Genomic DNA, 27781 nt, shown 5'->3' with positions numbered 1-27781 from the left:
AGGAGGACAGAACGGAAGACACCTTGGGTGCTGGCACCCTGCCTTCCCGGCCACCGCTAGATCAGGCTTCTGAGCCTGTTGGCCATCGGGGCCGAACTGTCCCCATAGGTACCATGGTAGTCCCTGTGTAATCCCCTAGATGTCACCAGGCATCATACAGGTAACAGGCCTGGAAGGTCCCAACAGCCCAGCTGCGCAGGCTCAGACACTCTGGGGCTCCCCGTTCAGTGGCACAAACTCCAGAACCCAGTGAGAGAAACAGGAACACGCCAGGCGGAGCAGTATGGCTAAATCCATTTATTCCGAAATAAAAAGCAAAATAAACAGGAGTCGCATCACCAGGGCGCCACGACCCCATCCCCGCCTCCTTCCTCTGTCCTATGCTATCAATAAATAAGTTTCCCAGCCCCAAATAATTATTAGAACCTCCTCCCCATGTGCCAGCTCCAACCTCTGCTAGGTATGATACAGGGGGCTGCCCTACCCCTGGAATATACAAAATGTTACACAGATACAATATGTACACTGGGGAAGCGGGGCCACCCCAGCAGCCCGTGCCCTCACCTGGTCTACAGTTAACCCCACTGTCCTGCCTCAGCTGCCTCTCTGTGTAAGAAGATGGGAGCCCCCCTGAGGGAAAAATTGCTTTGGTGAGAGTAAGGAGGCCATGAGGCCTCCTCCAAACAAGTCAATTCTATGAGCCTCTGGCTATTAAATAACAATCATAATCATCCAGAAATTTAAGGAATCAGCCCTGGCCAAGGTGGCAAAGGGTCTACACATTTGTCTCCCCCCATTAGACAGGGGTCTTATTTGCTACTGTAAGAGTAAAGGGGTGACTGGGAAGGGGTGGCAGGGACATGATGGGGGCAGAGCCTCCAGCCCCACTTCTCCAGGCTTTGCTGACAGTGGCCTGCTTTTTAAAATTTTTATCCTGACTTTTTTTTTTAATCTCTTTTTTTTTTTGAGACAGAGTCTCACTCTGTTGCCCTAGCTGGAGTGCAATGGCACTATCTCAGCTCACTGCAACCTCCGCCTCCCGGGTTCAAGTGATTTTCCTGCCTCAGCCTCCTGAGTAGCTGGGATTACAGGCACACGTCACCATGCCTGGCTAATTTTTGTATTTTTAGTAGAGACACGGTTTCACCATGTTGACCAGGCTGGTCTTGAACTCCTGACCTCCTGAACTCCCAAAGTGCTGGGATTACAGGTGTGAGCCACTACACCCAGCCTTTTTTCATAACTTCTGTACCATAACTTACCCATAACCTTCTTTGTCCCATAACTTCTTTTAATCCCATAACTTTAATTTTTTTTTAAGTTTAGTGGCCAGCTTTTAGATGACAGTGATCTTCACCTCATCTGCACCTGTCTACCCCCGTTAGACAGGGGTCTATGCTTGCTACTGGAAGGGTAAAGGGGTGACTGAGAGGGGGTGGTAGGGACATAGTGGGGGCAGGGTCTCCAGCCCCCCTTCTTCAGGCTTCGCTGACAGTGGCCGGCTTTTAGATGACAGTGATCTTCACCTCATCGTTCTCGTCAGCCCGATAAAAAAAAGGAATGCAGGGGTTGCTGCCCAAGCCTGGGCGCTCCCGGGGGTTCTGCATCTCACGAAGCAGCTGCATGATCTGCTGTGCAGTGGGATTGTCACGGGGAGAACCCTCCCTGGCCTCTCCTTGGGCGGGCTCCGCACTGCCGGTGAGGCTCACCTCGCAAAGATCTTTGGAGAGAGAGAGGCAGGGCTCTGAGCGCCACACAAGCCCTCCCTTGCTCCTGCCTGCCCACCCCTCCCGAGGGCTCTACTCACCACCCTGCTGGTCGGCAGCCCCAAGCTCCTGGGGGGCTGGGGTCCCTGGAGCGGGCTCATTGGCAGGGTTCTGGGCAGCTGCCAGGAATCTGCCATGCCACTCGCTGCGGTCGCCCACAAGCCGTAAGACCAGCTCCTGCAGCTCCAGCAGCTTCACCTGGAGGGAGGGGTGCTAAGCTGCCATGCCCATGCCCGTGCCCACCTCCACCCCCACAGAGATGTTCCACGCCCTACCTTCATCTCCTCCTTGTCTTGGGCCAGCCTGCTGATGTACTCCTCCTTCTCCCGGTGCCGCTCCTTCAGCACTGCCCTCTGACTCTGGTACAGTGCGATGTACTCTCCTGCGAAAGGACACGGCTCAGATACTGGGTTCCCTCCGACCACTGTGCAGCTCCTCCTGCTGTGCCCTGGCCTCCCACTCACCAATGGTGTCTGTCTCTCCAGACAGCTGGATACAGCGATGTTCCAGTTCCTCTACCCTCTCCTTCAGGTCCGCCTTCTCCTGCATGAGCTCCATAAAGCGGCTCTGGAACCAAAACAATGGAGTCGCATCTTGGCCGCGACCTGCCCCGCCCCCACCCTTCTTGACCCATGCCAGGAGAGACTCATTCACCTGCAGCTTCTCCATGGCCCCCTGCAGGGCCCGGTGGGTTTCCCCACACACAGAATCGCCCCCAGTCCCTGGGGCTGGGGCTGCCACTTCAGGCTCCTTCTGGGCCGAGGCCAGCAGGTGAGCCAGGCGCCGGCAGCGCACCCTTTGCTCCTTCAGCTGCCCACGTAGCCTTGCCTGCTCCTCCTCGGCACTGGCTACAGCTGAGTTGAAAAATGCCACCTGCAGGCAAGAGAGGTGCCTTCTTGTAGGAGGATATATAGGACGAACAGGCAGGGAGGTAGAGAGCAGCCCTTCCCTTGGCGCCTCAGAGGCTGCACTTGTTGGTCCCAGGTGAAATGGTGTCTGACCACTGGCTCCCAGGAAAGAGGTGAGTCTGAAGAAATCAGAAGGCCAGGAAACCAAGAGCAGAAGGGGGTCTGGGAGGGACCACAGAGGGAGGCAGCAAAGGCCGGGGAGGGGGAGTCAGCCTCACCATGGCTTCCCGGCTCTCCAGGTCCTCCGGGATGCTTGGCATGGGCCGAGGTGCCGCCTCCACCTCCTCCTCCTCCTCCTCCTCCCTGTCCAGTCCATCTCCTATGGGGGTGGCCAGAGGGGTCATCAGACAACCCAACAAGGGTACAGTGTGCCCACCTCTGCCCCCACCCTCACTGTGTGACCCTGGGCCAGCCCCTCCCCAGAAGGGAATGAGCAGCGTTTTATTTTATTCTTTTTTAAGAGCCAAGGGCTCGCTATGCTGCCCAGGTGCAGTCCCACTACCGATCAGCATGAGAGTTCTGACCTGCTTCATTTCTGACCTGGGCCAGTTCACCCATCCTTAGGCAACCCGGTAGTCCCCTGCTCCCAGAAAGTCACCATAATGATGCCGAACTTAGTGTGGACACTCGACTGGCATGATGACCACCTGTTCTAAAGGTCTCTTCCAACTCAATTCTACACTGCTAACAGTCCCCCCTTCCTCCTGGGGCTCTCTCCTCTTCCTGTGAGCAGGTTCCTGTACCTTCCCCAGGATGAGCCATGAGGCTCAGTTGGGACCGTAGCTGCTGGTTCTGCTGGGTGACAGCTTCCAGGCGCTCCTAAGGGGCCAGGAAAGAGAGTGAGAAGGCATGGAGGTTGCCAGGTCGTCCCCCTTGGGGCTCTGCCCTCAGCAACTCCCTCACCTGGGCTTCCTGCAACTCTTGGCGGGCCATCTCGGCCACCGCTTTGCCCTGAGCTTCCTGCTGCTGCAGCTGGTCCACGAGCTGGGTCTGCAGCAGTAACTGGTTGTGCAGCACCTCCTTCTCAGAGGTTAGCTGCTGATAGGTAGCCACCTGCTGCTGATAGGCAGCCACATACTGCTGCAGGTGTCCCAGGTACTGGTCTCGCTGCTGCTGTAGACTCTGAGCCTCTTGGCTCTTCAGCTCCACCTGTAGGAAGACCCTGGGCGTGAGGGCAGGTGGTGGCCTGCTTTCAGATTTGGGGCCCATAAATAGGGTAGCGAGGGCTCTGTGAGGCTCTGTTGCCTGCCCAGACCTCTGGCCCCTTGCTCCAGGCCTAAGTGACTGCCTCCCTTGCCTAGAGCCTCCTGCCTTCTTTCCCAGCCTCACATCTCACACCCTGCTTCCCACCACTTAAACTGTATGCCACAGACTGGTGGAAATGCAGAGGGAGCCAACCACCATCTGCTAAGTGTGCTACATGCCTAATGCTTTCCGTGTATTATCTCATTTAATCCTCCACACCTCTGCAAGGAAGATGCTAACTTCCTTTTTAAGTTAAAGAAACTGAGGCTTAGAGATGCAGAGCAGCTGAATGGTGACCAGTGGAGCAGAGGCCAGAATCCTGTTTGAACCTAAGGAGCCTCTTATACCACTGTCTCTTTCCCTATGATTGGGGGAAATCCATGCCTCTAGTTGGGACAATGATGTCCAGATCTGAGACGAACCCAGGGCTATCCACCTCTAAAAGTCAGATGGCAGGGAGCAAGAAACAGTCACAGGACTGCCCCGGAGGGCGCTGGGGTCACCTGTTCCCCAGGCTGGAGCTGCCTCTGGCCTCACACCACCCCTCCCCAGAGGCTGGTGCCCGCCTCCCAGCACTTCTTGGATGGGGTGGGGTTACCGTTTCCTTCAGCTCGCTCAGCTTCTCCTGCAGCTCACCCAGCTTCTTTCCCAGCTCCCTCTTGACGTGCTGCTCCGACTGCAGTGCGCTGGTGATCTCCATGTTCTCATTAGTCTGGACAGAGAGAAGCCATCAGCGGCCACCCACTGCAGCTGGAGACCCCAGAACTTGCTGCCTTGGTGTTTGCCTCCCATGGCACCGGGAAGGGTGGAGACAGGTTAGAAAAATCATCCCCTCTCCCCTACAGCCATCGGAGCAGGGCTCTGGCTCACAGGTGCCTCCAGAAGTACCATTTCACGTGAGGGCTACACTGCCCCACTTTACAGGTGGGAAAACAAAGGCCCGGAGGACTAGTGGGGAGGGTAGGTTCTCCAGGTGGGGCTGCGCACCAGCTTTACGAATCCGCTCTGCAGCTCAGCCAGCTGCTCCTTGAGCTCCCGGTTCTGGGAGAGTGCGCGGCTGATGGTGGTGCGGTCATTCTGCATGGTCTCCAGGATTTGCCTGCGCGCCTCCGCCTGCTCCCCCCAGAGCTCGGCCGCCCGCTCCAGCTCCAGCAGCCTCTCCTCCTGCTCCCGGTTCAGGCGACTCAAGCCCTCATTGTCTTGCACCTGGGCTTGGAGCTGTCCTGCCAGACTCTCCAGCTCCTTCCGTAGGTGTTCAGCCTCCGCTTGTAGCTGCTGCTCCACCTCGGAGGGCCCTGCTGGGGGCTCTGGGGGCGGGGGTTCAGCTGAGAAAGGAAGCAGACAATAAGGGTCTCTAGATTCTCAAAGAAAACCCTCCTCTTGGTCCATAGCTCCTCTCAGGCTCCCCAAACGTGGCCTCCCTGCTAATGATTCCTTGCACCCGGATGTTAGCCAATCTTCCAAGCCACTCCAATAGTGACAACTGTGGGTGGCCGACAACGGGCACTCCTCCCTCTTTGCTGATGGGGCACTGAGGCTTGTGGAGATGATGAGACTTGCTATCTCCTGGCACAGACCTCTTTCCCTCTGCCTCAAAGCCCTTCCATCCACCCAACTCCGTGGGGCATTCTAAACCACCCCCACAGCCCTCTGACCCCAGTCCTGCTCCCAGGTTACCCCAGCCCCAGCTTACCCATCTGGTTCCTCAGTTCAGCCAAGCTCGTCTCCAGCTCCTGTACCCGACTCATGCTACATTCCTTCTCCTCTCTCAATGTGTGCACCTGCCCAAAGCACAGCGGGAAAGGGCCCTGGAGAGGGGCTGGTGACTGGACAGGCTACCATCTCCCTCTCTGCCCCCACCTCCACAAAGGCCAGACCCATGAGCACCTCTGGCTGTGCTCCTCCCATTTCACAGATGCCCAGAAAGATCAAGTGACCCATCTAAGGTTGCGGGGGAGCTGAAGGGTCAGGTCTCACCTGCTCTGACATCTGCTGCATCCTCTGCCGCCACATGGCGCTCTCTCCTTTGAGATTCTCTGCATATTTATCTCTCTCCATTTGTAGTTGTCTAACCGACTCCATTACCTGCAAGAATGGCCACAGAAATTAGGAAGAACTGTCACTGGTTGTCACCTACTCCTGGCCACCTGGGGCCATCTTCCTTCTACATCCCTGCCTACATCCCTCACCTGCCCCAGGTGTGCTTCCAGCTGTGCCCGCTCCTCCATGGCCTGCTGTAACTGCTGGTTAGCGTCAGGGGCTTCACATCGGCTTGAAAACTGGATGGTGGAGAGTGAGAAGTTTAGATCTGGGGAGCCCAGGCCGTTCCCAACAGTGCCCCTTAAAAGGGCTAGCGCTAGGGCTAGGCTCAACGTGCAGCTCAGTCAGTACAGCTCTGCTGTCACGTTTCTTTGCTTTAGAAATAAAAAATAATTTTAAAAAGATCTCAGGCCAGGCATGGTGGCTGATACCTATAATCTCAACACTTTAGGAGGCTGAGGTGGGTGGATTGCTTGAGCTCAGGAGTTCAAGACCAACCTCAGCAACATGGCAAAGCCCCGTATCTACAAATACAAAAATTAGCCAGGCATGGTGGTGTCGTCTGTAGTCCCAGCTACTTGAGAGGCTGAGGCAGGAGGGTGGCTTGAACCTGGAAGGTAGAGGTTGCAGTAAGCTGAGATCACGCCACTGTACTCCAGCCTGGGTGATAGAGCAAGACTTCGTCTCAAAAAAAAACACAAAAGATCTCTACTCTCTACTATTAACCATGGAATAGTGAAAGTGTTGGCTTGAACCTCAGAAGGAAATAAACAGACTCATGACCTAGCCATATAAATGTAATCTCTAAAATAATGATTTTCACCCATGATGCTTTAAAACAAAACAAAACAAAAATTATTTTAAGCCCTAACCCTAAGATTCTGATTCCCCAGTCCCCAGTTTGTAGATTTTTAGCACTTTCTAGAGGATTTTATGCCAGGACTGGAACAAGGACCCAAATTTTCAGCTCTTGGCTAGAGCCTCCCCATGCCCTGCATGATCCCTAGACCATGGCCCCAGCTGGATGGGGCTCCCACCACCCATGGGGCTGCAGCCTCTTGCCTGTTGAAGCAGGAGTTCTGTCATCTCTAACTTCTTTTGCAGTTCTTCCAAGTTAAGTTGCATGCCAGCCTTCTCAGTCACTAGGACCCGAAGCTTCTCTTCCAATTCTGATTTCTCTTGCTTCAGGTCTTCATTGTTTTGGCTATGGCCAGAGGCAATAGAGAAAGGAATGAACAAAGAACAGAAAGGACTGCTTTGGTGATCCACCCTCTACCCTCGCCCCACAACCACAGAACTGTGGCACTGGAAGGAACCCCAGGAATCAAAAGTCACATGTACAGGCCAGAGATAAGACATGAGTTACCCAAGGCTACACCATGAGTCAGTGGCGCAGCTGGCACTAGAGCTTTGCTGGGCACACATGCAAACCTGTATGACCACCTCACCATGCTTACCTGTGCCCCCCACCTCCCAGCACACCACCCATGCTAAGGGCCCCCAGACCTCCCATCCCACCATCCCCCATCCTACGTGTTCTTGTATAACTCCAGCCTGAGGGCATCTCTCTCTTTGGTTAACTCCTTGTTGTACTGTAAACACAGAAAGGTTAAGTCAGGATATAGCAGGCAGAGGAGCAGCTGGCCGACCAGACCAGTAACAATAGCTACAGTAACCACTCCACAGTAACACTTCTTCACTCTTAATCACACTTGACACGTTTTCAAGGCATTTCCAAGCCCGCGGTCTCATTTTGTTGTCGTCGTCGTTTCTGAGACAGAGTCTCCCTCTGTCACCCAGGCTGAAGTGCAGTGGTGAGATCTCAGCTCACAACCTCCGCCTCCCAGGTCCAAGTGACTCAGCCTCCTGAGTAGTTGGGACTACAGGCACACGCCACCATGTCTGGCTAATTTTTTTTGTTTTTGTTTTTCCGAGACGAGTCTCACTCTGTCACCCAGGCTGGAGTGCAGTGGTGCCATCTCTGCTCACTGCAAGGTCCACCTCCCGGGTTCACACCATTCTCCTGCCTCAGCCTCCTAAGTAGCTGGGACTACAGCTGTCTGCCACCATACCTGGCTAATTTTTTTGTATTTTTAGTAGAGACGGGGTTTCACCATGTTAGCCAGGATGGTCTCAATCTCCTGACCTTATAATCCACCCATCTCAACCTCCCAAAGTACTGGGATTACAGGTGTGAGCTACCATGCCCAGTCTAATTTTTGTATTTTTAGTATAGATGGCATTGCACCATGTTGGCCAGGCTGGTCTTGAATTCCTGACCTCAAGTGATCCACCTGCCTCAGCCTCCTAAATTGCTGGAATTACAGGTGTGAGCCACCGTGCCCAGCTGGTCTCATTTCTTTTTAAAAGAACTTGGTAAGGGTGGCCGGGCGCGGTGGCTCACACCTGTAATTCCAGCACTTTGGGAGGCCAAGGCGGGTGGATCACGAGGTCAGAAGATCGAGACCATCCTGGCTAACACGGTGAAAATCCATCTCTACTAAAAAAAAAAAAAAATACAAAAAGTTAGCCGGGCGTGGTGGCGGGTGCCTGTAGTCCCAGCTACTTGGGAGGCTAAGGCAGGAGAATGGCGTGAACCCGGGAGACAGAGCTTGCAGTGAGCCGAGATGGCGCCACTGCACTCCAGCCTGGGTGACAGAGTGAGACTCCGTCTCAAAAAAAAAAAAAAAAAAGGCAGGGCGCGGTGGCTCACGCCTGTAATTCCAGCACTTTGGGAGGCTGAGACGGGCGGATCACAAGGTCATGAGAGCGAGACCATCCTGGCTAACACAGCGAAACCCCGTCTCTACCAAAAAAATACCAAAAACTAGCCAGGTGTGGTGGCAGGCGCCTGTAGTCCCAGCTACTTGGGAGTCTGATGCAGGAGAATGGCCTAAACCTGGGAGGCAGAGCTTGCAGTGAGCTGAGATCCGGCCACTGCACTCCAGCCTGGGTGACAGAGCGAGACTCTGTCTCAAAAAAAAAAAACAGAAAAAATACAGAGCTTGGTAAGAGTGGAAGGGACAGGAAAAGAGAGCGAATTTATATATGTATGTATATATGTATTTATTTGAGATGGAGTCTCCCTCTGTCACCCATGCTGGAGTGCAATGGTGCCATCTTGGCTCACTGCAACCTCTGCCTCCCGGGTTCATGTGATTCTCCTACCTTAGGCTCCTGAGTACCTGGGATTACAGGCATGCGCCACCACACCTGGCTAATTTTTGTATTTTTATTTATTTATTTATTTATTTAGAAACGGAGTCTCCCTCTGTCACCCAGGCTGGAGGGCAGTGGTGTGATCTCGGCTCACTGCAACTTCCGCCCCCGGGTTCAAGCAATTCTCCTACCTCAGCCTCCCAAGTAGCTGGGATTACGGGCACCTGCCACCACACCTGGCTAATTTTTTGTATTTTTGGTAGAGATAGGCTTTTGCCATGTTGGTCAGGCTGGTCTGAAACTCCTGACCTCAGTTGACCTGCCCGCCTCGGCCTCCCAAAGTGCTGGGATTACAGGTATAAGCCACCACACCTGGCCAAGATTGAATTTACAGCTGGCTAACAGAGGCCCAGAAAGATCAGATAATATTGCTATTATTATCATTATTACTACCACTGTTTGAACCTTTATTGAGTGTTTCACCAGGCACCATGCTAATAATCCCATTTAATCCTCATAACCACCACATGAGACAGCTCACTGCAATATTATTTTGTAGATGAAAAATATGTAGTATTAGAGGTTAAGTGCTTGCCTAAGATCACTTAGACAGAGCTAGGATTTGAATACCCAGGTATATCTGACTCTCTAAGTTCATTTGTTCCCTGGGGGTGGGGGCACAGATAGGAAGAGGGAAATTAATCTTTTGTTCAATTTTTGAAAGGATCATACATTCACATAGCCCAAAACTCTGAAGGTACAGAAGGGAAGTATCTTCCAGCCATGCTGCTCCTCTCTCCTGAGTTTTTTACGAATCCTTGCAGACATATTTTATGTATATTGTCATAGTACATATGTACAGACATATGGACACACAGACACACACACACACACGTTCCCTCTCTCTACACAAATGGTAACATACCAAAGATACTCTTCTGTACCTTCACAGAACAAATACCACATTCCCCACCCTAGGACTTGGCCAAGGCCACAGCCAGGTAAGGGCAGGGCGGGCACTTGGCCTCCAAGCTCTGCATCCAGTGTTCACTCCCCACAGTGCCCCCCAACCCACCCACAGCAGCTGACTCAGCCCCAGGATGCCTCTAACAACCACACACAAAAGCAGTGACAAATGGCCCATGCTGCCTCCTGGGCAGGACACTCAACCCTGCAGAAGAGACCTTTAGGCTCACTCCTCCATCTGGGAAGCCAGGCTGCCAGGGTTCGGGGCAGGCAGTTGGACTCACCCTGTCTGCTTTCTTCTGCTGCGTGGAGACAGCAGACAGAGCCCGCTCCAACTCTCCCACACGCCTCCGGGAATACTGCAGGCGACTGGCCAGATCTTCGGACTCTCCTGGAATGAGAGAGGTTGAGATGGGGTCCAGAGGACTCACCCTAAAGGCCTGTCAAAGTGCCAGGTTGAAGGATGACGGGGTGCCCAGATTCCCACCTTCTTTCTGCCTGGCAGCATGCTGAGTGTGCGCCAGGGCTGTCTGCAACTCAGCTTTCTCTGATACGAGGATCCCTATGGTCTGAATGTGAACCTTTGGGAGGAAACCCAAGCAAGTGCTGAAAAAGAAGGAAAGAGACATTCTCCAGAGGACAGGGCGGAACTTCACCCCCTCCACTCACCTGTAACTGCTCCCTTAGGGCTCCCTGCTTTTGGTGGCATTCTTTCTTTTCCTACAGGAAGAGGAAGACAGAGCTCTTACTAGGGGGAGGCAGAGATGGCACAGCAAGGGACATGCCCCCAGAATGCCATCAATGCCCCAGGACAGGCCCACCCGTGGGACCAGGTTATCAGGGACCCTGTGGGGATGGGGTGGAATCTTGGGGGGTGAGCCTTCTTCCCCAGGCTGGGAGCGGGTGAGACGAGACTGAGGCCTCTACATTTGAGTGCCCCCCAAACCCAGCTGTCATGTTGTGAGCAAACAAAGAAATCACGTTACTTCTTCCAACTGATCCGTAATTTCTTGGTTCTGTTGTTTCTGTGGGGAAGAGTCAAAGGAAGGTGACTGAGGGTGGCCCCCTCAACCCTATTCCCCAGACCAGGAAGGGGTAGGCAGGGGCCAGGAATGGATTTTAAAGGCAAAGTTCTCAGACCCAATGGGAACACGAACTGCTAAACTCTCCTCAGGCTCCCAAGGAAAGGAGATTTGTGTCTTTGTTGGTTTTTGCCCATAGCCACAGAACTGAAAGTCTGAATCTGGATTCTCTTGAAAGGACAGTAACATAAACCTCTAGAGATGGAGTGTGAGAAAAGCCCACCCTCTGCCAGTTTGTGGTTTAGAAAGGTGTATTCATTCAACAAACATTTGCTGAGCACATATAGGCCAGGTACAGTTCTTAATAGCAGGGATATCAGACAGAAAAAGACAGACAGGAGCCCTTGGCCCTGAGGTTTACATTCTAGTGGGCCTTTAAATCTTCGACTCTCAGAGCTAAGAGACCTTTGATACTCTCTAACTCTACCTCCTCAGGAAATGTAAGCCCAAGAAGGAGAGGTGGCTTGTCCCGAATCCAAGAGCAAATTAAGGACTGAGTCAGGGTGGAAATACGGGGCTCCTGACAACTAGTCAGGCTAGTGCTTCCCCAAGAGGCAACAATCCCAGGGCATGTGTGACAAGGACTCAAGCAGGGGTGTCTAGAGAAGAGAGAGTAGGCAAAGAGGGCAGCAACAGAAGAGCCATGCTGCATGCTCCGTGCTCTGGGGTCCCTCCAGCTGAGGCCTGGGCCCCCCAGCTCCCCATTCGCCCTTGGCACCAGGGGCCCCCTGCCCCTTTCTTCAGGGTCCCAAGGGGAAACTGGAGCCCAGGATTAGCAGCGTGGAATCAGGGGACCCCACTGGACTCTTACCAATTTCTCTATCGTGATATTGAGTTGTTTGTTTGTTACATAGCTGGAGTCCAGGGCTACTGCTAGCTGTTGGTACCGGCTCTGAGGCGCATGCAGAGAGGAGGAGTTGGAGGAGGATTGGGGGGAGAGGTAGAGAGAGCAATCATTAGGGTTGGGGGGTGTGTGGGCTGTCTCAGCTGGCAGAGGGGCACCCAGCCCCCGCTGTGGGAGGAGGTTGGAGGGCTGGCCTCCAGGGTCACTGGGCCACAGCCCAGGGCCTCTTACCTCCAGATCCTTCAGGTTAGCAGATGATGCAGGGCCCTCCCCATTGACACATGTCGTAGACTATAAGAGATGAGAGTGCACATGGAGATGTTCTGTCCCCTCAGTGTCTAAGCCCTCTGACTTCCTTTCTTCCCCAGCAATTGGCAACATTTTCTCTTCTAACTTGGACCCTTTGTCCCGTAACCCCTTTGTGCCAACTTCTCTCATGGTTCATATTTCCCCACCATCCTTCCTTCCCGAGCACCTCTCATCCAGTGCTTCTGCAGCAGGATAAAATGATGCAACCAGTCACAGGGTCCAACTCCTTCATGTGCACAACTTCAAGGGAGAAAGCTCAGGGAAGAGCCGACTTCCTCAACATTACCCAGCACATTGGCTGGTCCCAGGATCTTCCTTCTCTTGTGAATCCCTGCCTCAAGTTTCTTTCTATCATAGTTCCCTTCCCCCCACACCCCACTCTGGGCCTCCATTCCTGAGGTACCTCACAAACAAGACCATTGAGCTGTTGGGAGAGTTGTCGCAGGCTCTCGGTTGATGAGAAAGTCCTAGGGATGGAGACACAGGGGTCAGGGGTGCAGGTGGCTCAATGGGAAAGAAGGTCATGGGCAGTGGCCTCCCTGACTCTCGGCCTAGAGACTGCCACCCCAACAGGAGACACTCACTTGGTTTCATCCATGAGATTAGGGACATTGTCAGCATCATGATTCTGTGTGGGAAGAAACGTATGAGATGGTCATTCAATGTCTGTTAAGAATCACCCAGGACAGGGTGAGTCAAGCTCCCAAACTCATTCCAACAATCTTCCATATCCCCAGACCTCAAGAAAAAGCCTAGTCTGAGCCTTCCCCCAGCCCATTCCCCAGGAAGAGCCCTTGGCCTTAGGAAACAAGCTACCTGTGAAAGGAGAAGATAATCCATAGTAGGTACAGGAGGGGAGCGGGCAGAGGGGGAGGAGGCACGAACCTGAGATGCCGCCATGCTAGTGAGACTGGCACCAGGGGAAGAGACACCGCCAGGTAACACGGTGTCATCAGACGGTTGTAGAGAATCAGCATTGTCCTTGGGTGTCTGTCACAGAACAGAGCAGGGGGTTATGGGGCCATGTGGGACAGAAGGTACCTCAGTGCCATGAACACAAGGGTGTGGAACAGGTAGGATAGGTGTTGCTGCAGTCAGAGTGACAGTCACACATGCTAGGAGCCACTCAGGGGTGTGGATATGGTTGCCCAGGCCTTGGGCTGCTAGGCAGCATTTCAGATGGCCAAAGCTCAAAGCAGGGGCTGCACGGCCTCCTTCATGAACACGAGGACCTCGCTGTCTCTGGAGCTCAGCAAAAGACAGCAGCAGGCGGGAGGAAGGTGTGCCAAAGTCAGGGAGGAGAAAGGCACTGTTCTTCCAGAAGGCCAGTCTGTGCTGCAGAGTGACCCTAACTGGGCCCCTAGTGGGCAGAGGATGGTGATGAGGAAGTAGTTGTCTGGGCAATGCACACCGTAGCTATCTGCCTGCCTCTCTACTCCTGTCCTCCCTTCCCTTCTCCCCTGCAGTGGCACAATCATAGCTCACTGCAGCTTCCACCTCCTGGGCTCAAGCAATGCTCCCACCTCAGCCTCCCTAGTAGCTGAGATTACAGATGCACACCATCATGCTCAGCTAATTTTTATAGAGATGTGGTCTCGCCATCTTGCCCAGGCTGGTCTCAAAGTCCTGGGCTCAAGTGATCCTCCTACCTTGGTCTCCCAAAGTGTTAAGATTACAGGTGTGAGCCATTGAACCTGGCCTATTGGCTGTGTTTCTGATTCAGACCTTCCCAGGGAAAAAAAAAAAGTTACCCAACTAGAAGCCTCTCCCCAACTATCTGGAGGTAAAAAGGGAATAAACCATGGCCACCACCCCCACCCCAACCTCTTACCTCCAAAAACATCTACCCAACCAAGAAACCACCCCAGAAAACAGAGGTAAGACATCTGCCCTATGGCTCCTGGCAACTTGGAAGTTGTAGGGCCTCTTTCCTGGGAATCGTACCTGGGGACAGTCCTAGGATTCAGAACTTGGGGTCACGTGGAGCCTCTCCCTCGCCCCCAACTGGACCTACCTGCTTGACCAGAGCCCCACCCGGCCTCTCTCCAGGCTCTGGCCTTACTCTTGACCCAAGTCTCTGGTTCTAGAGGTCTTCTAATATCTGACAGGCCAGATGGGTAGACAGCGGAAAAAGCTGGCTGACCAGCTAAGCTGGACAAGAGAAAAACACCAGGGAGCCAGGGCCTGGCCACAGAAGCTGGGTCTGCGAGAAGTGGCTACATTTCTCTCCAGGGAAGCTGGGTCTGGGGGAAGTGGCTACACCTCTCTCCAGAGAAAGGACTGCGTGCTCTCTGGACCCTTCAGCCCTGGCGTCTGAAAACCCAAATCTGCTTCCCTCCTTAGAGCAAGTGCTGCAGAGGCTGGTGGAACTGAAGATGAGCCAAGCTGTCTTTGCATCTTTGCAAGTTTACTGTGACCATGGAACCTGGTGTTGCCTTGACAATGCCTACAACTGAATCTAATAGGTCAGAGCAGGGGTTCAGCTGCTGGCCAGGCATAAGCCTTGAGGGAAGGCTGGCACTCCTAGCAATGGACCCTGCAAGTCTTTAGGGCCCTCCTGGCATCCTGGGTTCCCACTGATCTCTAGGATTAGACACAGGAATGCTCAGAGGAAGGGAAATTTTTTTTTCTTTTATTTTTTTTTTTTTTTTTTTGGTTTGAGATGGAGTCTCACTCTGTCGCCCAGGCTGGAGTGTAGTGGCCAGATCTCCACTCACTGCAACCTCTGCCTCCTGGGTTCGAGATTCTCCTGCTTCAGCCTCCCGAGCAGCTGGGATTATAGGTGTGTGCTACCACGCCCAGCTAATTCTTGTATTTTTAGTAGACATGGGGTTTCACCATGTTGGCCAGGCTGCTCTTGAACTCCTGACCTCAGGTGATCCAGCCTCCTCAGTCTCCCAAAGTGCTGGGATTACAGGCATGAGCTACTGCGCTTGGCTGAAAAAGCATTTTTTTGAGGACTTTTTGACACACATAGCATGATTATTTCGTGAGCAATCAAGTTATTTCATAATTTTAAGTCTTGTAGCCAAGATGGAGTTTTTAAAAAATCCTACTCTCCTCAAAATGTCCCATCCCATTAAGGTATTTTTTCTCTCTCCATTATTCCCTACTTCTGGAAATGTTATCAGCTCTACTCAAGATACTACAATCATGGGCCTGCATTCCTGGAGTACAAAACTTACATGGTAATAAAAATGAGAAATTAAAAAAAAAAAAACCTACATTAGAAACAGTTATGGATATAGAGAAGGTATAAAAACAGCAAGGGGCTGGGCATGGTGGCTCACGCATGTAATCCCAGCACTTTGGGAGGCCAAGGCAGGTGAATCACTTGAGGCCAGGAGTTCGAGACCAGCCTGAGCAACATAGCAAAACCCCATCTCTATTAAAAATTAAAAAAAACACGGCCGGGTGCAATGGTGCAACATCTGTAATCCCAGCTACTTGGGAGGCTGAGGCATGAAAATCACTTGAACCCAGGAAGAGGAGGTTGCAGTGAACCAAGATCACACCACTGCACTCCAGGGGAAAAAGCAAGACTCTTTCTCAAAAACAAAAACAAAACAGCATGAAGGAAATATAAGGATCTAGGCCTTTGTTTCCAGAATAGAGGGACCTGGGCTGGCACAGAATCTCAGAGCATAAGGAAACAGGCTGCAGACCCCCTAATCCACTGGACCATTGGCAGAGCAAAAGCCAAATACTCAGCTACAGGACGCTTCTAGGCCTGTGCTCCCCAACCATACCACTCAGTGTCTCCTCTGAGCTGGCAAGGTGAGTCACAGCACCTGGACAGACCTGATCAACTGGAGGGTAACAGGTGTGACGAATGGACAACTCTAACAGCAGCCAAGGCTGCTCTGTCTCAGTCCCTCTCTCCATACCCATCTCCAACAGGCTCTATTTGTGTCCTGCTCCTCTGGCTTGGCAGGAAGGAGTCCCCCAGGTGAATCAGAGATGGAGGAAACGCCAAATCACAGCCAGAGGAGGTTGTCTCCTAGCCCTGTGTACCCCCATGCCCTACCCCCCAGCAGGCCCTGTGTTCTTGAAAGGTGATCTGTGAGTTCACACTCTGGCCATGGCCTCACCACTCCCCCGGCCTCCCCCACTCCCCATATGGATTAATGTTACCCACCTTTAATCTTCAAGCCAGCCTCAAATGCCACCTTCTCCAGCCTGGAGTCCATTCGGAACCAACCTCCCCCTGAGCTGAGCATTTGGAATGGTCCAAAATTATCTCTTGCCTCCTTCAAAGGAGTCTGCCTCCCTCAGTGTGCAGCCTACCTTGTTCATCTATTTTCTCCACTGTTTATTTATCAAAGTGCCTTTGTTGTCAAGAGCCCAGTGAATATGGCTAAATGTCCATTTGGAGAGATTGGGGCAGAACGTCTTGGTCACTCATCTGTTTGGTTAACCTCACATCTTTTACAGTTAGTTCCTCTGAAAAAATAGCTTCAATCCTTCCAACTATAATGTGGACTCATTTTCTCTTAACCCTTTGTTCCCTACTCTTAAACCAAAGTGAATTAATTAAAAAAAAATCACTAACTTCTATGTGGTTTACTCATCTTTGCCTTTAGGGCAAAACCTAAAGGTCCGTTGGGTTTTTTCTTTTCTTTTTTTTCATCTCTTCTAGTCTGAGAGTAACCACAATAGGCATTCAAAAGCCCAAATCCCAGGCTGGGTGCAGTGGCTCATGCCTGTAATCCCAGCACTCTGGGAGGCCAAGGTGGGTGGATCACTTGAGGTCAGGAGTTCAAGACCAGCCTGGCCAACATGGTGAACCCCCATCTCTACTAAAAATACAAAAATGAGCCAGACATGGTGGTGGGCAACTGTAATCCCAGTTACTCAGGAGGCTGAGGCAGGAGAATCACTTGAACCAGGAGGCAGAGGTTGCAGTGAGCCAAGATTGTGCCACTGCACTCTAGCCTGGGCAACAGAGTGAGACTCTGTCTCCAAAAAAAAAGAAGAAAAAAAAAAGCCCCAAATCCCACACACCTCTGAAAGTTATTCCCAAATTACCTTTAAACTGTTAAACTTTAAGGTATGTCTCACCTTCTCCAATATGATAAAAGATTTTGGGGAAGATTAAAAACCCAATCAATCAAGCAAGTGAAGAAGCGGACATAAACAGGCGGAAGGTTAATGGCAGCAACATAAAATAAGCCAGAGGCAAAGTATCCCCCAAACCAGAGAAGCCTCAGGGGCATGCACAGCTGGAGAGAGCAAGCCAGAGAGGGGTCTCGGCACTGCCTCACCTTCCACTTGTCCAATGGGGGGAGCGCTACCCCATTGGAACGGTTAAGGTCGGACACCAGCACCTTCAGAATGTCCTGAATCTACAGGAGGCGAAAAGGGAAAAACAAGGGCAGGGGGAGAAAGGTAGAAGTGGCTTAGAGAGAGGCAAGAAAGTCAGGGAAGGAGGAAGATGTGGGTTCAGGGAAACGAAATGCTGACGAAGAGTGGAGGAGATCAATACCACGGCCTGTGCCATCCTTCCAAATGGCCACCTGCTGCCTTGCCGGGGGCAGAAACAAATAGATGGAAAAGTCCCCTGAAGGATGCAGTTACACAGAGTGGAGTCACCTGACCAATGCAGCTCTTAATATGCTCATTGGACCCTTCTCCTTAGGCCCAGGATGCGGGCAGTGAATCTAGTAGAGCTACAGACCTCCACCTCCATTTTAAAATCCAGACTTCTGAGTAAGGGTTCACTTGAACAAAGGGGGCTCCAGCTAAAAAACAAGTTTGAAAGACACTGATCTTAACCAATGTCATCTTACAGAGGAGGAAACTGAGACCCAGGGGAAGAAGTGGTTTTTCTGTGGTCATGCAGCAAGCTGGTGGCAAAGAAGAACTCATAAGTTAGATCTTCCCCTAATCCTAGTGCCTGGGGCTCTCCTCACCACACCCTGGGGCCCTTTCAATGACTCCTAAAGGGATAGCCTGATGGCCAGTGGCTGTTCTCATTGGCCTGGCTTCCCCTTGAGACTGGAGATGAGGAAAATGAAACAGCAACTACCATTTCCTGGGTGTCCTGGGTGTTTACAGCAGGCCCTGTACTAGGGATTAACATAAAAACAACAATAATAACAAATCTCATTTAAACTTCACAAGTGTAAGTAAAACAATACTTTACAGATGTGAAAAGAGAGGCCCAAAAAGCTCAAGCAATTTGCCCTAAATCACATCCCTAGCAGATGGACAGGTAGGATACAAACCCAGAACTCTTAATCAGTACCCAACAGTTCTTCCACAATCACAACAATTACCCTCCACTGCCCCTTGGGCCCCCTGTCCCCAGGAGCCTGGCCAGCCAAGACTCACATCCTCAGGTGAGTGGCAACCACCAGAAGTGGTTGTCTCAGGGTTACTGCCATTTTTTATTTTCTTCTTCTTTTTCGCTCCTGTAGGAACACCAGGGCTGTTCCTCTGCTGATATTCTCTCAACTGTGGAAAAGAAGAGCAGTAATACTCATGAGATCTACAAGCCCCTACAGTTACATCCTACAATTTTTCCAAAATACTCATATATACCATCTGATTTAACGACACCAACAAGTCTACAAGGTCTTGTCACAATCACTTAGTGACTGAGAGGGATTGATACCACAGCTTAAAAAAACGCAAGAATTGAACTTAAACTCAGTCTTCTGACTCCGAGCTCTGGGGTTTTGCCACAAATCAGCAGCTGCCAGGGGCCAAAACCAGAGGCAGAGGTACCTTTCTACCTCTCATCCCAGAAACAGGATGAGAACACTTAGGGGACTGGGTCCTGAGATCAAAAGTTGGTTTCACGCACTAATTACGGTTCCGAGGGGGATTGCGACATCACTACATTCCACTCCACCATGGAGAATTCAAATATGAGGTGGAGAAGTCAAGCCTGGAATCCCAGCTACTTGGGAGCCTAAGGCAGGAGGATTACTTAAGGCCAGGAGTTCAAGGCCAGCCTGGGCAACACAGTGACACTCCGTCTCTCAAAATAAATATGTATCTTAAAATGTGGGCTGGAACATTAAGTCGGCAGGAACTGTATACCGTGTGGTTTAGAGTCATACATCCTCACACGTTTGTTAATGTAAGAAATGCACCGATGCCTCTGAAACTTTTACATCAATGTATCCTCATGGCAGAAGGCAGCCTTTCTGTTGAACCTGGGAATTCAACAGAAAGAGGACAACCCAAGCCTCATTTCAGACAAAAGTCTGGTATACTCTTAGAAATGTATGTGACTGTCATCCCTAAGTACATTAATGTTTTTTTTTTCTCAAGAGAATAAAGGGAAACTGATGCTTCAGAAAGATATTTATCCTGTGGCACTTCAAGTACCCCAGGCTGAGATGATATGAGGAAGATTCAAGCTGTCAGGTTCAGTTTCCCAAGACCTGTTCCACAGGAGATAAGCAGATCTCATTCCAGAGACCACTGAAGGGCACTCTGGTCCCAGAACCACGCAGAATTCGAATATGAGGTGGAGAAGTCAGAAAAAAAATGTTAGTCTCTCTGGAGAGTAGAAGCCTGGGGGAAAATCAAAACCAATCCCGTTCTCACAATGCCACCCAGAGATACTGCCAATGTTTTCAGCTCACGGGGGAAGTGTAGGCTTTTCACACTATCAGTGTCTATGTTAAGGGTGTAAGGCAGCCTGAAATCTCTCCCTCCTAGGTCCCATAGTCCCCAATCCCCTTCCAGCTGGACATTTATGCTGTGACCAAAGGAACCACAAGCGGATGAGAACTTAGGGGACTGGGTCCTAAGATCAAAGACTGGTCTCACGCACTAATTACGGTCCCGAGGGGGATTGTGACGTCACTACATTCCACTCCTGGGGGGGAACATCAGCGCGACGTCCGAGTCGCTGCTCCCCGATGGGGGAGGGGAGCGCAGGGCCAGGACCCAGGTCCTTGGAGACACGAGCCCAAATCGCCCAGGGAGGTCTGGTTTGGAGCGGCAGGAGGTGAGGGCCGAGTCTGGAGCGGGGAGCCCCGGGAGTCACGGGCCCAAAGTCACTGGCGAGGGCAGGGGTCTGAGTTGCTGGGGTCCTAGGTCCTTGGAGATGCCAGCCCAAAGAGCCCCGGGGCGGCAGGAGGTGAGGGCCGAGTCTGGAGGGGGGAGCCCCGGGAGTCACCAGCCCAAAGTCACCCGGGGGCGACTGGCGAGGGCGGGGGCTGGGCGGCTGAGGGGGCGGGGCTGGCTGACAAGACTTTTGTGGGGGGAGCCCAGGGGCGCTGGGGGGAGCCCAGCCCGGTGTGCCTCAGGAGTGGCAGGGACTCTGGCCGTGGTCCTGCCATCGGAGTGGGGCTGGGGCTGGGCCGGGGGGCCGCGACCCGGTGCACTTTACCTTTTTCTTCGCTGCGGCCAATTTGCTCTGTCGGGTTTCTTCCGACATCGCGGGGCGGGGAGGGAGGCGGGGTTGGGGCCACATCAGCGCGATCCCGGCAACCACTGCGGAAGTCAGTCAGCCACCGCGCAGCCGTGCGACCGAGCCAGAGGAGGCGTAACCAGGGCGGCACTAGAGCGCAGAATAGGGGCGTGGCCTCAAAGATCAAAGCCCATTCGTCAATGAAAAAGATAAAGCGGAAAGGAGGCGTGGCCAGGCAGCGGCGTGGCCAGAGGGACCTGTGGCGTCACAACAAAAGCTGCGCACGCAACCGCTGTCCCCGCCCACTTCGGAGAGGGGCGGGGCCGGCTTTCCTTGGGTGCGCGCGCAGCTTGCTGTTCGCCCATCAAGCTCCGGGTCAGTGTTCCTTGCCCCGCGCACCTGAGAGGCCGCTCTCCGACTCCCGCGCTGGACCCTCTTGCGCCACTGAACCCCCTGATCCGGGGGCCTCGGACCCCAGGGCTCAGGAGGTGGGCGAGGAACGGACTCCACAGTTTCTTTCCTGACTTCTTACAGCCCTGCCCCAGACTTTCCCTTTCCAGAAATCACCTCCAAAGACTCCCATCCAGTGCTCCAGACAACCCCCGCCTCAGAACGCCCCCTTCCTAGAGGGTCTCTACCCTGATCCTGGGAGCATATCTGTCCCCTTTCCAGATGGATCCAGTCCCGGGCGCTCCTACTTCCCAGCTACTCCTCCTCCCGTATCCCCACAGTAACCCTGTCCTCACAGCGGACTGTGGGTCCAATCAGACTTTCCCCTCGGATTCCTCTCCAGGATTGAACCAGGACTTACCCGAAGTTGCCGCGGGGCCTTCCGTTCCCCTGTGAGTATTTCTTCCCCCACACCCCTCTTCCCATCCTCGACCCTCCCTTGTGCGCTCGCGGCCCTCCTCCCCATCCCAACCGCAGCCAATCCCCGCTTGGCCTTCTTCCATCTCGTCTCGTAGCCGACTGAGAAACTCCAGGTCCTTCCTCAATCCCTCCCCTTCCTTTCCTCAGGCCCGCCAGTCTTCAAAGAAGTGCTATCCTGTCCTGTCCTAGGCTAACCCTCTCCCTCCCCATCCTGTCTCCTGGCTCCTCAGATGCCTTCCACTCCAGTTCAGCACCAGCCATCTCTCCTCCTCGCTCGTTTCACCCCTCACCCAGCCCTGCCTTTAAACAAACCCACAACTCCTCAATCAGGAAAATGCTTGGTGTTCACCCTGGCCACTCCTTTAGTTGCTAATAGTCTCTCTCCTCTTCTCTGGCAAGCCACCCCCAAAACTCAGCCTCCTCCTCCTCTCATCTCCCAGATGGAGTTGCCACTACCACTACCACTACCACCACTCTCAAGTTAGATCGTGAGGGCCAGGCACAGTGGCTCACTCTTGTAATCCCAGCACTTTGGGAGGCGAAGGTGGACGGATCATTTGAGGTCAGGAGTTCAAGATCAGCCTGCCCAACATGGTGAAACCCTGTCTCTACTAAAAATACCAAAAAAAAGTCAGCCGAGCATGGTGGTGCAGGCCTGTAATCCCAGCTACTCAGGAGGCTGAGGCAGGAGAATTGCTTGAACCCGGGAGGTGGAGGTTGCAGTAAGCCAAGATTGCACCGCTGCACTCCAGCCTGGACAACAGAGCTAGACTATGTCTCAAAAAAAAAAAAAAAAAGACGTTAGATCAGGAAAGACTTGGTATTTGTTCATTGATTTAGCAACTGCTGCAATGCAGGTGTATGCCAGATAGCCCCCTGCCCTCCAAGAGCCACAGGCAAAAAAATGGTTCCAGGACAAGTATGCACATGGTTCTGAGAGGGGGAGCCCAGGCTTGGGCTTGCAAAGAGGGCTCTCCAGAGATGGCAGGGTCAGAGGTAAGGCCTGAAGGGCAAGTCACAGTGAGCTCAGATAACGATGACGGAGTGGCAGCCACAGTTTGCCAAAAACATTGGGCTAATTGAGCTTCTCTCTGCAAGTGAGTTGGTGTCCACTGTCTTTGACCATGGGTTAACTCACTGCAGATCATGCCTTTCTCATTCATGCTAATTCATTCCTTCTTTTTTTTTTTTTTTGAGACAGGGTCTCACTCTGTCGCCCAGGCTGGAGTGCAATGGCGCGATCTGGGCTCACTGTAACCTCTGCCTCCCGGACCCAACCCATCCTCCTGCCTCAGCATCCCAAATAGCTGGGACCATAGTTGTGTGCCATGACGCCTGGCTAATTTTTTTGTATTTTCAGTAGAGACAGATTTTTGCCGTGTTGCCCAGGCTGGTCTCAAACTGATGAGCTCAAAGCAACCTGCCTGCCTTGGCCTCCCAAAGTGCTGGGATTACAGGCATGAGCCACTGTCCCAGCTTCCATTTTTAAAAACAAGGCTTGACCAGGCACGATGGCTCATGCCTGTAATCCCAGCACTTTGGGAGGCCAAGGTGAGTAGATCACCTGAGGTCAGGAGTTTGACCAGACTGGCCAACATGGTGAAACCCCGTCTATACTAAAAATACAAAAATTAGCTGAGCATGGTGGTAACATGCCTGTAATCACAGCTACTGGAGACTGAGGCAGGAGAATCGCTTGAACCCAGGGTGGAGGTTGCAGTGAGCCGAGATCCCGCTGCACTCCAGCCTGGGCAACAGAGCGAAACTCCATCTCAAAAAAAAAAACAAAAAAAAAGGAGGCTCTATTGAGCATTGTCCCCACCAGCTTACTTTACTTTACATATATCATCTTTCCAGTTCCTTCCAGCAACCTTTGAGACAGACAATTTACTGTCCCCATGTTGAGGTGAGGCCTGTGAGTTCCAGAGAGATGAATATAGCCAGGACGTGGCAGAGCTGGGGTCTTCAAACTAAGAAACTGAGTTGTTTTTGTTTGGTTTGGTTTTGTTTTTGAGACGGAATCTTGCTCTGTCACCCAGGCTGGAATGCAATGGCACGATCTCGGCTCACTGGAACCTCTGCCTCCCGGGTTCAAGTGATTCTCCTGCCTCAGCCTCCTAGTAGCTGGGATTACAGATGCCCGCCACCATGCCCGGCTAATTTTTATATTTTTAGTAGAGACAGGGTTTTGCCATGTTGGCCAGGCTGATCTCAAACTCCTGACCTCGGTGATCCACCCGCCTCAGCCTCCCAAAGTGCTGGGATTATAGACATGAGCCACCTCGCCTGGGCTTGAACTGAACTCTTAACCCGTACCTTGGGCTTGCTCCTCTCAGGGCCTCTTTGCAGCAGCACCCTGCTGACCTCTCCTGCCTCTTTTTCTGTGCCCGCTTGGCTGGCTTATCTGCTTCCTGCCACTCCTGAGGTAAATGTGGGCATTTCTGTAGGGTCCAGCCCTACGGAGCTTAGTGGGTGTTCTCCCTCATGTGCAGAGATGAGAGATTGTAAGAAATAAAGACACAAGACAAAGAGATAAAGAGAAAACAGCTGGGCCTGGGGGACCACTACCACCAAGACGCAGAGACCGGTAGTGGTCCCAGATGGCTGGGCGCGCTGATATTTACTGCATACAAAACAAAGGGGGCAAGGTAAGGAGGGTGAGTCATCCAAGTGATTGATAAGGTCAAGCAAGTCATGTGATCATGGGACAGAGGACCCTTCCCTTTTAGGTAGCCAAAGCAGAGAGGGAAGGGAGCATACGTCAGCGTTTTCTTCTATGCACTAAAAGAAAGATCAAAGACTTTAAGACTTTCACTATTTCTTCTACTGCTATCTACTATGAACTTCAAAGAGAAACCAGGAGTACGAGAGGAACATGAAAGTGGACAAGGAGCATAACCATTGAAGCACAGCACCACAGGGAGGGGTTTAGGCCTCCTGATGACTGCGGGCAGGCCTGGATAATATCCAGCCTCCCACAAGAAGCTGTTGGAGCAGAGTGATCCCTGACTCCTCCAAGGAAAGGAGACTCCCTTTCACGGTCTGCTAAGTAACGGGTGCCTTCCCAGACACTGGCGTTACCGCTTGACCAAGGAACCCTTATGCAGGCATGACAGAGGGCTCACCTCTTGCCTTCTAGGTCACTTCTCACAATGTCCCTTTAGCACCTGACCCTATACCCGCCGGTTATTCTTAGGTTATATTAGTAATGCAACAAAGAGTAATATTAAAAGCTAATGATTAGTAATGTTTATACTAATGATTGATAATTGTCCATCATCATCTCTATATCTAATTCGTATTATGACTATTATTCTGTTTTCTTTATTTTTTTTTTTTTTTGAGACGGAGTCTCGCTCTGTCGCCCAGGCTGGAGTGCAGTGGCCGGATCTCAGCTCACTGCAAGCTCCGCCTCCCGGGTTTACGCCATTCTCCTGCCTCAGCCTCCCGAGTAGCTGGGACTACAGGCGCCCGCCACCTCGCCTGGCTAGTTTTTTGTATTTTTTAGTAGAGACGGGGTTTCACCGTGTTAGCCAGGATGGTCTCGATCTCCTGACCTCGTGATCCGCCCGTCTCGGCCTCCCAAAGTGCTGGGATTACAGGCTTGAGCCACCGCGCCCGGCCTGTTTTCTTTATTATACTGACACGGTTTGTGCCTTCAGTCTCTTGCCTCGGCACCTGGGTAATCCTTCGCCCACACATTTCCAAGTGACTCCGCTCTCCTCTTGCCGTTCTCTTTCTACACACCTGCTCCAAGGTCTCACTGCCACTCCCTCAGCCCATCCCAGTGCCCACAACTCTCCTGTCTCTCTCTAGCCCTGACCTTTCTTAGGACACCCAAAGCTGCCTGCAGAATCTTTGCCTTCCCACTTGCCAAGTCTGAAATCACACTCAGCCTCCTAACCAGGACCACAAACTAATTCCTCCAACTGTCCTTGTATCATCACAGGAACCCCAATCTCTTGAAGTGGGCTCTGCCTCTCCTCCTTTCTTTCTTTCTTTCTTTTTTTTTTTTTTTGAGGCAGTCTCGCTCTGTCAACCGGGCTGGAGTGCAGTGGCCGGATCTCAGCTCACTGCAAGCTCCGCCTCCCAGATTTACGCCATTCTCCTGCCTCAGCCTCCGGAGTAGCTGGGACTACAGGCACCCGCCACCTTGCCCGGCTAGTTTTTGTATTTTTAGTAGAGACGAGGTTTCACTGTGTTAGCCAGGATGGTCTCGATCTCCTGACCTCGTGATCTGCCCGTCTTGGCCTCCCAAAGTGCTGGGATTACAGGCTTGAGCCACCGCGCCCAGCCTCTCCTCCTTTCTAATAGCACTACTCATGGTTGCATTTTTTTTTTTTTTCTGAGGCGGAGTCTCGCTCTGTCGCCCAGGCTGGAGTGCAGTGGTGCGATCTCAGCTCACTGCAACCCCCGCCTCCCAGGTTCAAGCAATTCTCCTGCCTCAGCCTCCCGAGTAGCTGGGACTACAGCCGTGTGCCACCACGCCCAGCTAATTTTTTGTATTTTTAGTAGAAATGGGGTTTCACCGTGTTAGCCAGGATGGTCTTGATCTCCTGATCTCGTGATCCTCTCGCCTCGGCCTCCCAGAGTGCAGGGATTACAGACGTGAGCCACCACGCCCAGTTGCATTTATTGTTTTTCACACCACTGTCCCCTCACTCACCCATTCACACACGTGGAAACTACTTTCATTCCCCCGAACACATGTGCTGTCTCCTGCGTTAAGGCATTCGGGTACACATTCACCCCTGGGTATCCATGGAGATTGCTGCCCGGACCCCCATGGAGTAATGACCAGAAAAAGAAGTCTACCTGTTCAATACAGACTCAACCATGCTTTTTTTTTTTTGAGACAGAGTCTCGCTCTGTCACCCAGGCTGGAGTGCAATGGCATGATCTCGACTTGCTGCAACCTCCACCTCCCAGGTTCAAGGGATTCTCCTGCCTCAGCCTCTCAAGTAGCTGGGACCACAGGCGCGCACCACCATGCCTGGCTAATTTTTGTATTTTTACTAAAGACAGGGTTTCACTATGTTGGCCAGGCTGGTCTCGAACTACTGACCTCGTTAGCTGCCTGCCTCGGCCTCCCAAAGTGCTGAGATTCAGGTGTGAGCCACCGTGCCTGGCCAACCATGCTTTTTTTTCATAAGATATTTTCAATGTGAAACCCACTGATATGGCAGGCCAACTGTTCTCTCCCCTCTGTCTGCAATACTTTCTTCCACCCTTCTGCCAAGCTAAAGCCTGCTCATCCTTTAAAATTTAACTTCCTCGGAAAAGCCTTATCCCCACTCCTGGGTCAGTCCAGTTGCCCTGTTAGACCCTCCCATAGCACACTGGACTTCAACTTCAAAGCATTTTTCAGACATAATTCATTTATTGGTTACTTATTCATTCATTCATTGATAAATATTAATATTGAGTGCCTACTATGTGCCATGTACTGTTGTGGACACTGTGCAATCAGCAGTGAACAAAAGTCCCTTCCCTCATGGAGGTTACACTTCAGTGATGTAAAGCAATGTAAGACAATGAAAATAATGAAATGTATAACTTGTCAGGTGATGAAAAATGCTATAAAACATCGGGAGGCCAGGTGCGGTGGCTCATGTTTGCATTCCTAACACTTTGGGAGGCCAAGGTGTGAGGATCACTCAAGCCCAGGGTTTGAGAACAAACTGGGTGACACAGCAAGACCCCATCTCTACAAAAAATAAAAATTTTTTTAAAAAATTAGCTGAGTGTGGCTGGGCGCAGTGGCTCATGCCTGTAATCCCAACACTTTGGGAGGCTGAGGCAGGCAGATCACGAGGTCAGGAGATTGAGACCATCCTGGCCAACATGGTGAAACCCCGTCTCTACTAAAAATACAAAAAACTAGCCAGGCATGGTGGGGGTGCCTGTAATCCCAGCTACTCGGGAGGCTGAGGCAGAAGAATGGCGTGAACCCGGGAGGCAGAGGTTGCAGTGAGCCAAGATTGCGCCATTGTACTCCAGCCTGGGCGACAGAGCAAGACTCCACCTCAAAAAAAAAAAAAAAAAATTAGCTGAGTGTGATGGCACATGCATGTTATAACAGCTACTCAGGAGGCTAGGGTGGGAGGATTGCTTAAGCCCAGAAGGTTGAGGCTACAGTGAGGTGTGATTGTGCTACTGCACTCCAGCATGGATGACAGAGCAAGACAGACCCCATCTTAAAAATTAAATTTAAAAAAGGC

General features: G+C 52.1%; 2 protein-coding genes across 5 annotated transcripts in view; one reads left to right on the top strand and one right to left on the bottom strand.

Annotated features, from left to right (window-relative positions):
• Positions 1 to 282: 282 nt before the first annotated feature.
• GOLGA2 (golgin A2) lies at positions 283 to 20816 on the bottom strand. 4 transcript variants are annotated; one of them, XM_023217022.2, is made up of 27 exons: positions 20670 to 20816; positions 18653 to 18775; positions 17584 to 17664; positions 13205 to 13309; positions 12904 to 12947; positions 12723 to 12786; positions 12242 to 12301; positions 11978 to 12058; positions 11071 to 11109; positions 10754 to 10804; positions 10572 to 10665; positions 10369 to 10475; positions 7493 to 7551; positions 7022 to 7163; positions 6109 to 6198; positions 5897 to 6004; positions 5613 to 5700; positions 4907 to 5244; positions 4518 to 4631; positions 3578 to 3823; positions 3418 to 3493; positions 2893 to 2993; positions 2421 to 2639; positions 2231 to 2333; positions 2042 to 2148; positions 1808 to 1964; positions 283 to 1720 (listed from the first exon to the last, which is right to left on the bottom strand). In XM_023217022.2, exons 1-27 carry the CDS (start codon positions 20751 to 20753, stop codon positions 1506 to 1508), a joined length of 3096 nt encoding a protein of 1031 aa, XP_023072790.2. In that variant the 5' UTR covers positions 20754 to 20816; the 3' UTR covers positions 283 to 1505. The 4 variants fall into 4 exon arrangements, with proteins under 4 accessions (XP_023072790.2, XP_023072791.2, XP_023072794.2 ...); XM_023217023.2 differs by lacking the exon at positions 17584 to 17664 and having other exon boundaries at positions 20670 to 20813; XM_023217025.3 differs by lacking the exon at positions 11978 to 12058 and having other exon boundaries at positions 289 to 1720.
• Positions 20817 to 20890: 74 nt separating this feature from the next.
• SWI5 (SWI5 homologous recombination repair protein) overlaps positions 20891 to 27781 on the top strand; it is a 14470-nt gene continuing 7579 nt past the window's right edge. Inside the window, 4 exon segments of the mRNA XM_023216900.1 lie at positions 20891 to 20993; positions 20996 to 21049; positions 21052 to 21178; positions 21484 to 21532. Of these exon segments, the coding sequence (XP_023072668.1) occupies positions 20891 to 20993; positions 20996 to 21049; positions 21052 to 21178; positions 21484 to 21532 (333 nt within the window).

The sequence above is a fragment of the Piliocolobus tephrosceles genome, chromosome 14 (genome assembly GCF_002776525.5).
Source record: "Piliocolobus tephrosceles isolate RC106 chromosome 14, ASM277652v3, whole genome shotgun sequence".
Classification (NCBI taxonomy): Eukaryota; Metazoa; Chordata; class Mammalia; order Primates; family Cercopithecidae; genus Piliocolobus; species Piliocolobus tephrosceles.
This window is presented reverse-complemented; position numbering and strand designations above follow the sequence as displayed.

Coding starts and splice junctions, on each gene's coding strand:
- GOLGA2 (XM_023217022.2), bottom strand. CDS start 20,753: ATGTGGCCCCAACCCCGCCTCCCTCCCCGCCCCGCGATGTCGGAAGAA. Junction 6,005..6,108: donor TGGAAGCACACCTGGGGCAG/GTGAGGGATGTA, acceptor CCATTCTTGCAG/GTAATGGAGTCGGTTAGACA. Junction 2,994..3,417: donor CATGGCTCATCCTGGGGAAG/GTACAGGAACCT, acceptor CCACCCCCATAG/GAGATGGACTGGACAGGGAG.